Source organism: Chlamydotis macqueenii, chromosome 1 (assembly GCF_036417535.1).
Source record: "Chlamydotis macqueenii isolate bChlMac1 chromosome 1, bChlMac1.mat, whole genome shotgun sequence".
Classification (NCBI taxonomy): domain Eukaryota; kingdom Metazoa; phylum Chordata; class Aves; order Otidiformes; family Otididae; genus Chlamydotis; species Chlamydotis macqueenii.
Window position 1 is genome coordinate 214,617,493 of NC_141556.1, and position 12,947 is coordinate 214,630,439.

The window sequence follows — 12,947 nt, forward strand, 5'->3', positions numbered from 1 at the left end:
GGGACTGAGATTATTCCATTCTCACAAAACTAAAATTCCTTGAGAAGAAACCTACAACTTGCTGCTCCTGAACCCTTGAGGGAAGGTAATTTCCTTTATTTGTCCAAAAAGGCATAAAATAAGCTCCTAGAGTACCTACTGGCAACGGACTTGTCGTACTTGTAGGGTCCAGTTATGAAGTGGGGGAGAGACATGAGGAACCCAGCCACAGAGACGAGGATGGCACCGCAGCCGATGAAACGGGGCCTGTGCACTCGGCTCCCGAAGTAACTTACGAAGACGATCAGCAGTGTGTTTCCAACCTGCAGCAGGACACACAGACCAAGAAGTCTCACAAGGGAACGACAGAGGCACGGGAAGAGCATTGGCCAAGTAGACTAGGAGAATCAAGCTGGTTTTCACCTCATTGAAGGAAGCCAGCAGCCCTGATGTCTGACTGGAGAGGCCGTATCGTTTCTCGATGGTTGAGATGGAGCTCTTCAGATAGCCGGAGACCAGGAGCTGGGACAGCTGCAGGAGCCCGTGGCAGAAAACAAAGAACTGCCAACACAAAAAGAGAGCATCCAGCACCATTACTGCAAGCTGCAACATAACAAGAGACATCTGTTACGCAAAGGCACAATTATTGAACTTGAACCTTTGACCATGAGCCTTGGAAATATTACCCCCGCTCCTACCATCAGAGGTTTTCTGAAATTAGGTCAGGGCATTTAAATAGTATTCTGTCAAAAATGACAATAGATTTAGTATTTGCAAGGAGAGTGTAGTTCCTTCAGCTGAGAGTGGCTTTGGACAAACAGATCATTTCAGCTGGGATGCTGCTAGTTTGTGTTGGCCTTGACCCCAAGATCCAGCAGCAGAAGCAGGAGATTGCACAACCCTCCTGCTCCCGTCCAGCCCGAGGCAGGCAGCCGTCCCCAGCGCTGGCAGCAGCTCTTTGGAGACAGGAATGAGTCCTTCTAAGCACAGCAACAAACAGCTTCCTTACAGAAAGTCAGGAGAAGGTCAGGGAGGAGAATTCAGACTTTCTGTTTTCCTTTCCTTCTTGCGAAGCTCTGGATGTAAAGGACATATCTCCTTTGGGAAAACGCGATGGTTCTCTTCCACTTCCAGACAAAAACCTTGTCAAAGACCATCACGTTCCAGAACATCATCTGACCTCATCTCCAGAGTCTGGGATGTACTAGCGCTTGGCTGCCCAGGCGGACACATGGCTTGAGCTGCCCCACCGTTACCGAGAGCAGCATCCATCTTCCTGCTCCTCACACATAAGCATTGTGCAAATCCACAGGCATCCTTCCAGTCCCAAAATGATTTAAAATAAACTCAACCACCCAAACCATCATGTGCCCTAAGGAGACGGACCATCCATCTCACTACAGGACAGGCTGAGTGTCCCTGGGTCCTTGCAGAGCTGCTGCCCTCAGCCTTGGATGCTGCCCAAAGCCACGGGGTGCTACTTTTTGTAGACATCTTCCCAGTTACTGGCCAGAGCAGGGCATCGCTCCAGCTCTGCATCTTTTGCAGCCAGCTCCCACCATGCAGGAGTCTCGCCCGGAGGAGCTGCTCAGCCTGGCCTGGATTTCTGCTATGTCTCGTTCCGATCCAGGGATGACTGCCAAACTGGACTGCTCTGCAGGCGAAGGGACTCTTTACAGCACAAAAAGGGAAAAAAAGAGGATGGTTGAGCCCCCTCGGCTCCCTGAGAACTGGAGCAGTGGGGTATGGGTGCCACCACCGAAAGCGATGCGTTGGCATCACGCAAAGCAGGATGCAAGCCAGGACCTTCCCCTTTTCCAGGCTCATGTCACCACGGAGGGGTGCAGCTGTGTTTGGACTCGGAAAGTGTCACCCAGCCAAAGGAAAGCTTTCCCAGGGTCAGCCTTGCTAAAACTCCTACATTCCTGCGAGACACGCTGGGTATGAATACTCAACTCCAGATGGAAACGTTGAGGCCAGATTCATTTTTCCAGGCTTCTGCAACACACAGTGCAACATCCAAATCCAAAGCCCTCACGGCACTTTGGTTTACAGCAGCCCAGCAGCCGCCCCACGTCCTCTTCAGCGCAGGAGGTCAAAATGGGGACAAAATCTGGTATTTTATGCTATCTGGGCAGAGTAAAGCGCAGAAGACCGAGACAGCCGACTTGCAGTGGCTTGGTGTCAGCACCGGGCAAGGACGCCAGTTCTTCTGGCTCCAGGGGCTGTTTGCTGTCGGCCATCAGCTCACAGCACGGCTGGTGATCTGCCAGGAAAAGAAGCCACAGCCTCCTGGACTTTAGATCTGACGGAGAGATATATGACCCTGTTTGTCTTCAGCTGCGCACACCATGCTGCATTTTGTCCTGCGGCAAAAATCATTGGTTTACATTTCCGTATCTGATCAAGACATCTGGGTCTCTAACTCCTACGGTCCAGAAAGACGCTCTTCGCGCCTGGAAGGAGAGACCATTACCGACACCAGCGTCATCCTCGTAACAGAGGGAGAGATTTCCCCGAGGACCAACTCAGGCCAGTGGGAACAGAATAACCTGCATCCATCCTACAAAATTCACCGAGCCTTCAAAATAGGGCAGTTTGACCCAAAATCCCTTGCTGGGAATGGTCCCCAGTCCTCAGCTTCCCAGGTTTTTTTTGGGGGAAAGTATTAGCTGGCCCAGGAAGAAGTCCTTCCAGGTGCGAAGAGCATCCCTGGAGGAGATGATCCAGGGACCAGCATTGGCATGCCTGGCCATGCTCCCCTGGCCTGTGCTGGGGTGAAGGTGCAGGGCAGTCTCGGTTCTGCCTTCAGGACATGCCCAGGGACACGGCCACACCACGATGCTCATTGTAAGGTGGCTTTGGTTTTCCCCCAGCAAGCTCCTGCTTGCAGGTCTGTTCATCCAGACCAAAACCATTGGAAGAAGGATTCCAGTCATTCTGCAACCCATAGAGCAACCACCACATGTGTCCCCCCAGTCTGCTCGGGTTTGGGGAACGCCCTCCATGCCAGAGCCAGGAGGGAAGGACTTCCAGGGGACAAAGATCCAGACTTGGAGTGAAGAGAGCTCCTTCCATGAAATCTGTGGTGCACTGTTACCAGCTTCTCCTTCCCTTTTCTGCAGAAGAAAAGCAGTACTGCAGGTCCTGGGGAACATGGAGAAGAGCTGAAGGCTGGATCAACGCAAGGGCCTGAAGATGTCATTTGTGGCAGGACATCCCGGGGGGATTGCAGCAGCTTAAGGAAACCAGAGGCAGAGGACAGGGACCCTGGGTAAGGCTGGTGAGGTGGTCAAAGAAAGCCCAGCAAGATCCCTCAGGTATGCACCATGCCCCATTGAGGGAGCTGGGGCGGTGAAAGAGCTGCAAAGGCATCTGACCACAGCGCAACCGGCACGATGAAACCAAGGGAAGGAAATCCCCACGGGCTACCCGCCCGAGCTTCCTAAGATCAAGCTATCGATAGCAGTTTTTAATTAAACATTTCAACCTCTTTTCTTCAATGTGTGCCTTTTTTTAAAAAATGACTGCTAGCAACCAAACACATTAGAAGGGCAAACATCTAACATTTCGGCACTGCACATGTTGGAAGAGCAAAGACCAAGAGATTTACAAAAACCTGGGTACCCAGATAGTGACTGCACAAAAGTTTTTAGACACAAGTCAGAACTGTACCCCACAGCAAGCAGGGGAACTTTTTAAAAGTCAAAATCAAGATGGAGATGGTTGAGAAGGAAGAAACGAACAGGAATGTGAAGAGTGTTGCCTGCATTTTCTCCAACTTCCGCAGCAATTGTAAGTCAACTAGTTCTGGGAAAACATCACAGAAGAACTCAGCTTTTTGCAGAATCTGCCAGACTTTCTGTGCTTCCCGTTTCTCCATGATGAGGATGTACTTTCCCAAGGTAGCCAAGTGGGAGGCCCTGCAATTAAAGTTCTTCAAGGCCAAGCCTCCTTCTTGCTCCTCAGGGAGTCATTGCAGGCAACCAGCCTAACCACAGGGCAATTTTAGGCTGGGGAATGTTTTAATGAGTGAGAAACAGAGCTGGTAATTGCTGATGTGTGTTTTCCAGTTTGCCCAGTTGTAGCTGTGATGATGATGATGGTGGGTAGTCGAGCCCCAGCAGCATGTCTATCGCACGGCTCCTCTGGGACCTCCCATGATATTTGGCTCAGGGTTGACCACATGCAGACTCAGATGTCACCCTGGGCCTTTCTCAGCTAGATCTAGGAGACAGCTCATGCCACAGGGCAGGCAGATCCTCTGCATCATCTTTCCATGCCACTCAGTTACTTTTCCCAAGGACGTGAGGATGGGGTTCCTCCACACCAGGATTTGGGACCAGTGGGATCAGCGGGCCTGAGTCTGATGGCCTATCCCAGCAGCAGGAGAAGATCAGAAGATGACCTGGGTCTGCAGACACCAACCTTCTCCCAAGGCCTGCATCCTGACTGCAGGACGTACCCACGGAAAGACAGGGGCAGCCCCTGAGCTGGGCAGTCCCAGAAAAAAACCCAAGCCCACCTGCTTGGTACCTGTTTCCCATTATGGGCCAAGCCACGCTTACATCCTTTCCCCTCCACATCAGTAGAATTAAAACAACCTGGAGAATCCAAACGAGCACTTGCGTGGGCTGAGGAGGAAGGAAGGGAGAGGTTTTTTAACGGCTTTTTTTAAAATAAACATCTGTGAAGCATTACTGCAAGAGCCTGCTCAGGCTCTGTGTTGGGATAACACCAAACATCGCACTAGATCAAGGACAGAGGGTGCTTGGTACTGATGCACCTCTGCTGAAACCAACCCCTTTGCAGTGCCAGGGTGCCAAGCAACCTTCCCCCTCCAGAGCTGTGTCACCACTGCTTCCCACCACCAATGAAACTTGGAGAGCACCCAAGACCTTCTCAGTGCCTCAGAGGGAAAGGCCACTTCCCTGCCCACTCTCTGGTGAGGAGCCCTCATCCACAGGCAATGACATCCCAATCCAGTGTCTACACCCTCCACAACCAGCATGGGAGTGACCGCATCTCTGCTCTACCATGTTGAACGAAGAGTCATGCACTCTTGTAGGAACTCACTGCTTTTCTGCTTTTCTCTGTATTTTTTAATATAGCTGATCTAGTTGGAGATGTCCCTGCTCCTTGCAATGGGGTTGGACTAGATGGCATTTAAAGGTCCCTTCCAACAAAACCATTCTATGGTTCTATGATTCTATATATTTTTGCAGCCCATGCTCTACCAAACCTTGCATCCCATCGGCGAGGTATTACTGTTCCCACTCTTGTAAGAGAACAGAGAAATGTACTCAATCCCAAGCAGCCAATAAATTGCAGAACTGAGGATTAAACACCAGCATCTCCTCTCTTGGTGGTCTGGAAAAAAAAACACTGCTTACAAAGCTTCCACTGTGTTTCTAGTGTTGATCATGCAGTTTGGGAAAAAATTCTCCCTCTGAGGGCTCTGAAAGCAGCACAGGCAGTCTTGCCCCAGCTGTTACAGGGAAGTCCCTATCACGCTGTTTCCATGTGTTTAGGAGACTTTTGCAGCTATTTTAAGAGAGGTTTTTGTGCCTTAGCACATGACAAAATCCCTGTGCACAAGGCCGTGCCTACACAGAGGAGAAAAAATGGGCCCATGAGGTGAATGTCCTCAGCCAGCTCCTCAACAGCTTTAGGAAGCATCCCTTGAGGAGGGGTGTTGGATCCACAGTGTCTGCAAACTAACCCGGAAGCCACTTCTGGGGCATGAATGTCGTTGGGCACATTCTGAAGGTGCAGGATGGCAACAGGCAGGGTCTGGTAGGGATGGGAAACACGTGTCCATGGGACCATGGCATCGCTCTGGGGCCGCTCACCTTCCCACACATGTCCCTACCAGAAGGGGTTCCACCGACCTCGTCAATGGGTCCTCAATGTGCACCTCAAACAACTCATCAGTGACCGCGTTAGCAACCACAGTCTTCAAACGTCCCAGTGGTCTTCAGGTCTTCCAGATATTCCACTTTTATTGGGCAAAACCTCTGTACATTGACTACAGTGGATCACACTATGGATTATGCTTTACCGGCCAGCAAGTCATCGCTCTCAGTCTGCTTCCTCTTCATCTGCAGGTGAACTGTTGTTGTAATACACACATAGTCTTTCCAAAAAAATTTCTCTGTCTGTAGCAGTCTTCATCAGAGGATCTCAGGCTACATCTCCATGCCGTTGCTCAAGCCACTCTTCGGCAGAGCTGCTCTTCCCAAACTCGTGTGTCCGGCATGGGATGCTTAACGCTCCTTGAAGCCAAAACAAGATGCTGGACTTTAACGGAAGCAGCAGCAGACCTGATTTAATCTGCTGTGATGGACTGTAGGAACTCATGCCAGGTATCTCCAGAGGCTCAGGGACCATCAGCCCCAGGAGAATTCCCCAGAAGGACAGCTTTGAGTTATACCTCTCAGTTGCATTTCAACACGTGGCAATTTGTGGTTTTGTGACACACACTCCCTCTCTGGAGATATATATTTATAAAAAATTGCAGTGCTGTGATTTTTGGTCCTTCAGTCACTTCAAACAGATAAACCACATTGTGCAACGGTTTTGTGCTTCTGCAAGAACCATTCAAGCCCTGGACGCAAAGTTATGTTTTCTGAGGAAGTCATTTAGAAACCGGACAGGATGACCTAACTTCTTGAAAATTAAAAAAAAAAAAAAAAAACAACAAAAAAAAAACCCAAAACACCACCAAAAAAACCCCAAGGAAAAAAAAAAAAGAGAGATCTAGGGAAAACATCCTGTGCTGAGTACAATTGTGTGGTTGGTGATGTGCATGGTCAGGTCAGCTCTGCCTTTGGGGTAAAAACAAGTCCTTCAGTAGTTTAATGTGAAACATGGAATTGGGAAAGAGGATCTGTTGTCCTTGGCCGTGGGCTGCAGCCAGGATGACGCCTGGCAACGGCTTCATCGAGGTTGGTCCCAGCCTGCGGCGATTGCAATCATCCCTGCTGCCTCCCGCAATGCTGCTCCGACCTGGAGGGACCAGTCAGGGTTTCTCTGCTGAGGTTTCTAAGCAGAAATTCAGCAGTAGGGTGTCCATCAGGAGCAGAAGTGGTCACCAAAAATCTCTCATTTTCTGCCCTTTTCAGGATGGGCTCCAGGGACCCTTCAGGAAGCGATAAACTCTCCAAATCATGAGAACTGCCCGTCTCCTGAGATTTTCAGAGCTGCCTGTTGCCCTGTCCAGGTCTGGGCTGCAATACCAAGAGTTTCCTCTACATCTACCTTCACAGACACCTTCGCTCAGCAAAATAGGTGTTGGTCCTGCTCACAGACCCGAGCTGACTTCGCATCGCAGCGGCTTTAATCTCTGAAGTTTCAAACTTTTAAAAGTTTTAAAAAAAATATCTCCACAAGGAAATATCAATGAGACTTTATTTTTAAAGATAATCTTGCTGGCATGTGGAAAAAAACAAAACAAAACAAAACAAAAACAAAATGGACCAATGGACTGAAAAGGGGGTGGGGGAGAAACCTCAGGACTTTACAGCACCAAGCTCTTCTTCTCTCCTTCTCCCGTAACCCTCTGCCTTGGCGAGTTCTTCTGAGCTCACTTCCCCTCTGCCACGAGGGATGAGGGTGATTAAGTTCATCAGAATTTGTGAAAAAAAAACCCCAAAACATCAAAATCTTCCCCAGAAAAGTGACCAGAGGAATCCTAAGCCTTTAACCCTGGCTGTCATCTTTTGCTCTACAGCCTCGTGATGCCCTCTGGTAAGCCAGGTAATTGGTTTGCAGCTACACGGAATGTAGCAATAAATTGGTGATAATGCTGTCGTTACCGATAAAGTGCAATTATTCAGCCAAAAGAGAACAGACACTGCGAGGAGCTCCTCAAACGTTCAGCTGGAGAGGAGCCGAGGTCGCGCAGAGTCCAGCAGGACACTGACGGCGCTGCGTTGCCGTAAGACTTTGAAGAAGAGAGGTTTATATGACTGGCTCTGACTTACCTTAAAATTAAGCAGAAAGACAACAGAGAGAATGAGGAATCTGATCTCCCAACTTACCAAGTCACTACGAACTCCTCTAAGTAAATGAAACCATCATTTCCCGCAGATGCTTGCGCTGACGTGCTAAGAAGTGCTCATGTTAAATCATGTATGTGCACACTTCACATGTAAGAAGAAAATCCCCAAACCTGCGGCTGCATAGTAACAGAAAAAAAAACATTTTACATCTTCTCCACTTATTCACCCAGCAGTTTTTGATCGGCTTGCACGTTGCATCGCCTTTTGCTTCCCCAGATCTCTGTGGCTCCCATTTCGCAGCAGCCTATTCCCACAGCAAAACACTTCTTACCCATCATGATTGTCTAAACAAGAGCGTCTTGAAAGTTGATGCTCACAAGCCAAACGACATGCTCCATCGAACACAGTGATTGTCATCCAGCTAGACCAACAGCTGGCTTAGTTTTAGTCTTCTGCTTCCTTGCGACGTATGAGAAAAAAAGCACAAAACTTCCGAAATATCGTTTTGCAAATAACGAGCTGAGGAGCCCATCTGGCGCCAATGTAGCCAACGGCTAGGAGGCAAGAGGCCACACATAGAATCACAGAATCACAGAATCACAGAACAGTTTGGGTTGGAAGGGACCTTCCAAGCCCACCCAGTCCAGCCCCCCTGCCAGGAGCAGGGACATCTCCAACCACATCAGGTTGCTCAGAGCCCCGGCCAACCTGGCCTGGAATGTTTCCAGGGATGGGGCATCCACCACCTCTCTGGGCAACCTGGGACAGTGCCTCACCACTCTCAGTGTACAAAATTTCTTCCTAATGTCTAACCTGAATCTGCCTCCTTCTATTTTGAAACCATCACCCCCTTGTCCTGTCCCAGCAGGCCCTGCTGAAGAGTCTCTCCCCACCTTTCCTGCAGCCCCCTTTGGGCACTGGGAGCCGCTCTCAGCTCTCCCCGGAGCCTCCTCTTCTCCAGGCTGAGCAGCCCCAGCTCTCTCAGCCTGGCCTCACAGCAGAGCTGCTCCAGCCCTCTCAGCATCTGCGTGGCCTCCTCTGGACCCTCTCCAACTGGTCCATGTCCTTCTCAGCACAAGGCAAACTCAAAATGGATGTGCTAATCCCATGCAGGCAACGCTGCCCCACTACCAGAAGATCTCAGCTTCAACCCCATCCAACCTCACGCCTCTTCCCAGCTTTGAGAAGGGGACAAAAAGGGATCTTCACCCAAGGTTGACCATGGCTCAGTGGTTTGGGTGCTCCAGGACTGAGGAAACGTGGCTTCGCACCAGCAAGTTGAGCCAGTCCTCTTCCTAAATTATTGTTTAGGACACACGTTTTCAGTGAATAAATTCAAGCCAGGGCAGAGTTTAAGCCAACTAGTTGCTATTCCTCACCTAAATGGGGACTGATACCCAAGGCTTTTCAGGCTGCTGTGTGCTGAGCTCTAAGAGCGAGCATCGATTCCCCCTTTCCTCCACCTCTGCTGCTCCCGTTACACACATGCATTTATCATGGATATCATTAAAAAAAATTATTCCTGCAAGGACTAAGGCTCATAGCTGCTTTAAGAGCTGGGATTTGTTTCTCTTGAAGCTTTGCTTCGCGCTCTGGGAGTTCTGCTGACGGAAGGTAAATACTGCAGAAGCGGAAAGTTAAACTTGCATTGTGACATCGCCATCCCACCGCTCGCTTTTGGATGGAGCCGGCGGCCCTTTTGCCGTAGGGAGCACCCGGAGCATTTTCCAAACACATTTGGAAAACAGAAATCCTATCAATGCCTTCTGCAGAAAGCTAAACTCCTCTTTACCAGGCCGGTAATCCAAGGGAGGGTTACAGAAAGCAGGAGGTATTTACCTTGATACTGAGGAACGGGTTCCCACAGAGCGTTTTCCGGGACCGATCCGGGTAGCTGCTCTTCGTAGCCGTACTCGTCATTCTGTCAGGTCCGCTTTATCCTCCTGCCAGAATAAATCGTTCAGCACAATGCTAAGTTGCTCTGCCTGAGTCTGCCTTGCTCAGCACAGCAAAATCCTGTCGTGCTTTGCAAACACCCACTCAGCAGGCACACGCTCGTCGTAAGCAATTATTAATTATTCCTGTTTTTCATTTTCTCTCAGCACTTTGCTTCTGCAAAGCAGCAAAGCAGCATGCAAAACACTAACACTAACTAATCACCAAGGCACCTGAGAGGTTAAAAATCATCAACCATTTCACTTCAAAGCAACAAAGGCGTGCTGGGCCAGGATCCCGGCATTCCCGAATCCCAGCCATACCAGAGCATAACTGGGGCCAACACTGTTCAAGGTAATCAAGGACAATATTGTTTAAACATTGTCTGGGTGACTGTTTAACGTCCTTATCGATGACCTGGGTCATGGGGCAGAGTGCACTCTTAGTCAGTTGGTAGGAGATACAAGACCAGGAGGAGCAACTGACGCAACTGATGGTTGTGCTGCTGTCCAGAGGGACCTCAACAGGCTGGAGAAATGGGTATCCAGAGGGGTCTCGACGGGTTGGAGAAATGGGCATCCAAAGGGACCTCAAAGGGCTGGAGAACCTCATGAAGTTCAACCAGGAGAAGTGCAAAGCGCTGCCCCCAGGGAGGAACAACCCCAGGCACCAGCACAGGCTGGGGGCCAACTGGCTCTGCAGAGAAGGACCTGGGGTTGAACACGACCCAGCAACACTGCCTCAAGGCAAGGAAAGCCAGCTGGGCTGCATTAGGAAGAGCTTTGCCATGATCTCCAGAGGTCCCTTCCAACCTCAGCCATTCTGTGATCCTGTAATAATCATTTCAATACCCATAGGAGGAAGACGGGCAATTTTTACTGTCCCAAGCTATGGGACTCTAATTGCTCTGATCAGCCCCTTCATATCCTTGAGTCACACAAGACATCTTGGCTTCTTTTTGTCTGGTATCCACCACAGACCTAGATGGACCATCTCAATTAGTAAACAGATCTCCAGACCTCCCCTTATCCCACCCTGAACCCCAGCCACAAGAAGCCTAGGGTCTTCGTACAGTGCCTGGGGCAGGCTCTGGTCTCCACCGTGCTGGTGGAAATCTCCTTGAGCCTTATTCTCCTTCGCATGGTAGGGCACCTCCAAAAAACTCAGAGGAGCTCCTCCGATTTGGTTAGACATAACTGAGACCAGGGTCCGGCTGTCTTAGCTTTCCAGATGTGTTTGCAATATGGTAGCTGAAGGTCAATGTTACAGAGCAAGAAAAATACCCACAGGACTGAAGAGATGGGAAAAGGGGGAAAGGGGTTGAGGGGTTGAGAGGAAAAACCCAGCTGGGCATTAGCTCAGCTCTTGAACGGTGCTGGGCCAAGCATGAGGGATCTGCCCAGACATGAAGACCCCACCAAGGCAAGGCCAAGCTCACCAGCTGTGGCTGAGGTCACATCTGCTGCTAAATATCCTCGTGGGATGTAACCGGTTTCAGCTCCCCATCACAGAGGGCTAACGGTTGCACCGGGGAACAGTGTGCAGAAGTGTGGCCATGAGACGAACCAGCTTTGGAGATGTTGGCTGGCCAAATTGCCTTTCCAAGAGCAGGCTACGGACAACCATTGCTCTGCCTAAACAAAGGTGGGGTTTGGGGACTTCCCTACGGACTCAGAGGCAGGAGCTCCTGCCTACAGGAGCCCTTCTCCATTCCTCCGTACGCTGGGTCTCCTTTCTTACTTCTCATTTTCACCCGCGGTGTTTTTACATCTCCCCTGGAAGAATCCATCCATTCTTGCTTTCTGGCTCCCAGCCACCACCTAAATTTAACCACGCAGAGCCATGTAAGCCCGTGGGAAGCCGCCGTCCCCCTCTTTGCATCACTGACCTCCTTCCCTCCAGACCCGCGCTCCCTCCTCCCTTCTCACTGGCTACGAATGATGTGCGGGAGGATGACAACGTCTTTGTTGGGTTTTTAGTACCCAGACTTCCTGCTGAGGAAGCTGTATTGTTTGGAGGCATGTTAGACCCATTAGGCTTTAGCTCCTTGCTCAGTAGACTCTAATAGATGTTTCCATCTCAGCAGCGTCTGCAAGCTCTACAGCAAATGAGCTGAAAAGCTTTACATTATTATTTTTTGTGGTTCTCTTTCCCCTGTGATGAGCAAGTACCGTAGCTTCAAATAAATTAACAAACGTACGGCTTGGCATAAATTCTAGCAAGAGATTGTTTTAACCGTGGCGTTTATACAACCCTTAAGTGCCATGCACAGGAGAGGTAAATTCAAGAGGGGGACGTGCACACTGCTGAGTTACAAGCTCCACAGCGCTCTCCGCAAAAAAAGCAATTGCTGCCCTCAGCCCCATTTCAAGAGACGAGATATTGCTGCAACGAAATAGAGGATGGGATCAATAAAGTAAATTCAATTGTAAATTAAAGCGTCCGTGAAAAGCATCCCTAAACCTCTGGAGGGTTAAGCAGTGCAGGAGTAAAAGCACCTGCCCGTCTCCGGACCGCGGCGTCCAATATTGCCTGTCTCTGGGAGCAGCGCTGTGATGAATTATTCACAGCTACCGACTTCGCCGGAGGCTGGAGCCTCTTGAAAGCTCAGGGGCTACACAGGGGAAAGAAAAAGGTGCCAGGGTAGCAAGGGAGGAAGCCAAAAGGAATCTGAGACCAGATTTGCAGGGATGGGCTTGTTCACGGAGTTGGTAACCACTGTAGGCTTAACGTCCTTCTTTCCTGGTTAACTACGTTAATGTCTTGGCTAGCCCTCCTCAGCAAAGATGCACTCAAGCAGACCTGCAAACAACAAATTCTGATGTCTGTAGGAGTATTTTGGTCCCCCTGCCCATCCTTTCCAGGCCCTCCTTTCAATGCGTGCAACCCTTCAGGGTGTCCAGGAAGCTGCTGCACCCGGAAATGGTCCAGCCTCTTCCCTAATCAGCTTTCGTAGTCTTCTTGGAAGAAGAAAATGGTAGAAAGCACTGGTAGAAATGTTTTCACTAATCCCAGGCAGGGTGTAAAAGC

General features: G+C 50.0%; 1 protein-coding gene across 1 annotated transcript in view; it reads right to left on the reverse strand.

Moving 5' to 3' along the window:
• The window catches only part of SLCO2B1 (solute carrier organic anion transporter family member 2B1), a 43,295-nt gene extending 33,321 nt beyond the window's left edge, over positions 1–9,974 (reverse strand). The window contains exons 1-3 of the mRNA XM_086739806.1: positions 9,822–9,974; positions 403–540; positions 140–302 (exon numbers count right to left, since the gene is read on the reverse strand). Coding sequence (XP_086595932.1) covers positions 140–302; positions 403–540; positions 9,822–9,902 — 382 coding nt within the window. The 5' untranslated portion in view covers positions 9,903–9,974. The remainder of the gene's footprint in view (positions 1–139; positions 303–402; positions 541–9,821) is intronic.
• Between the last annotated feature and the right edge of the window lie 2,973 nt (positions 9,975–12,947).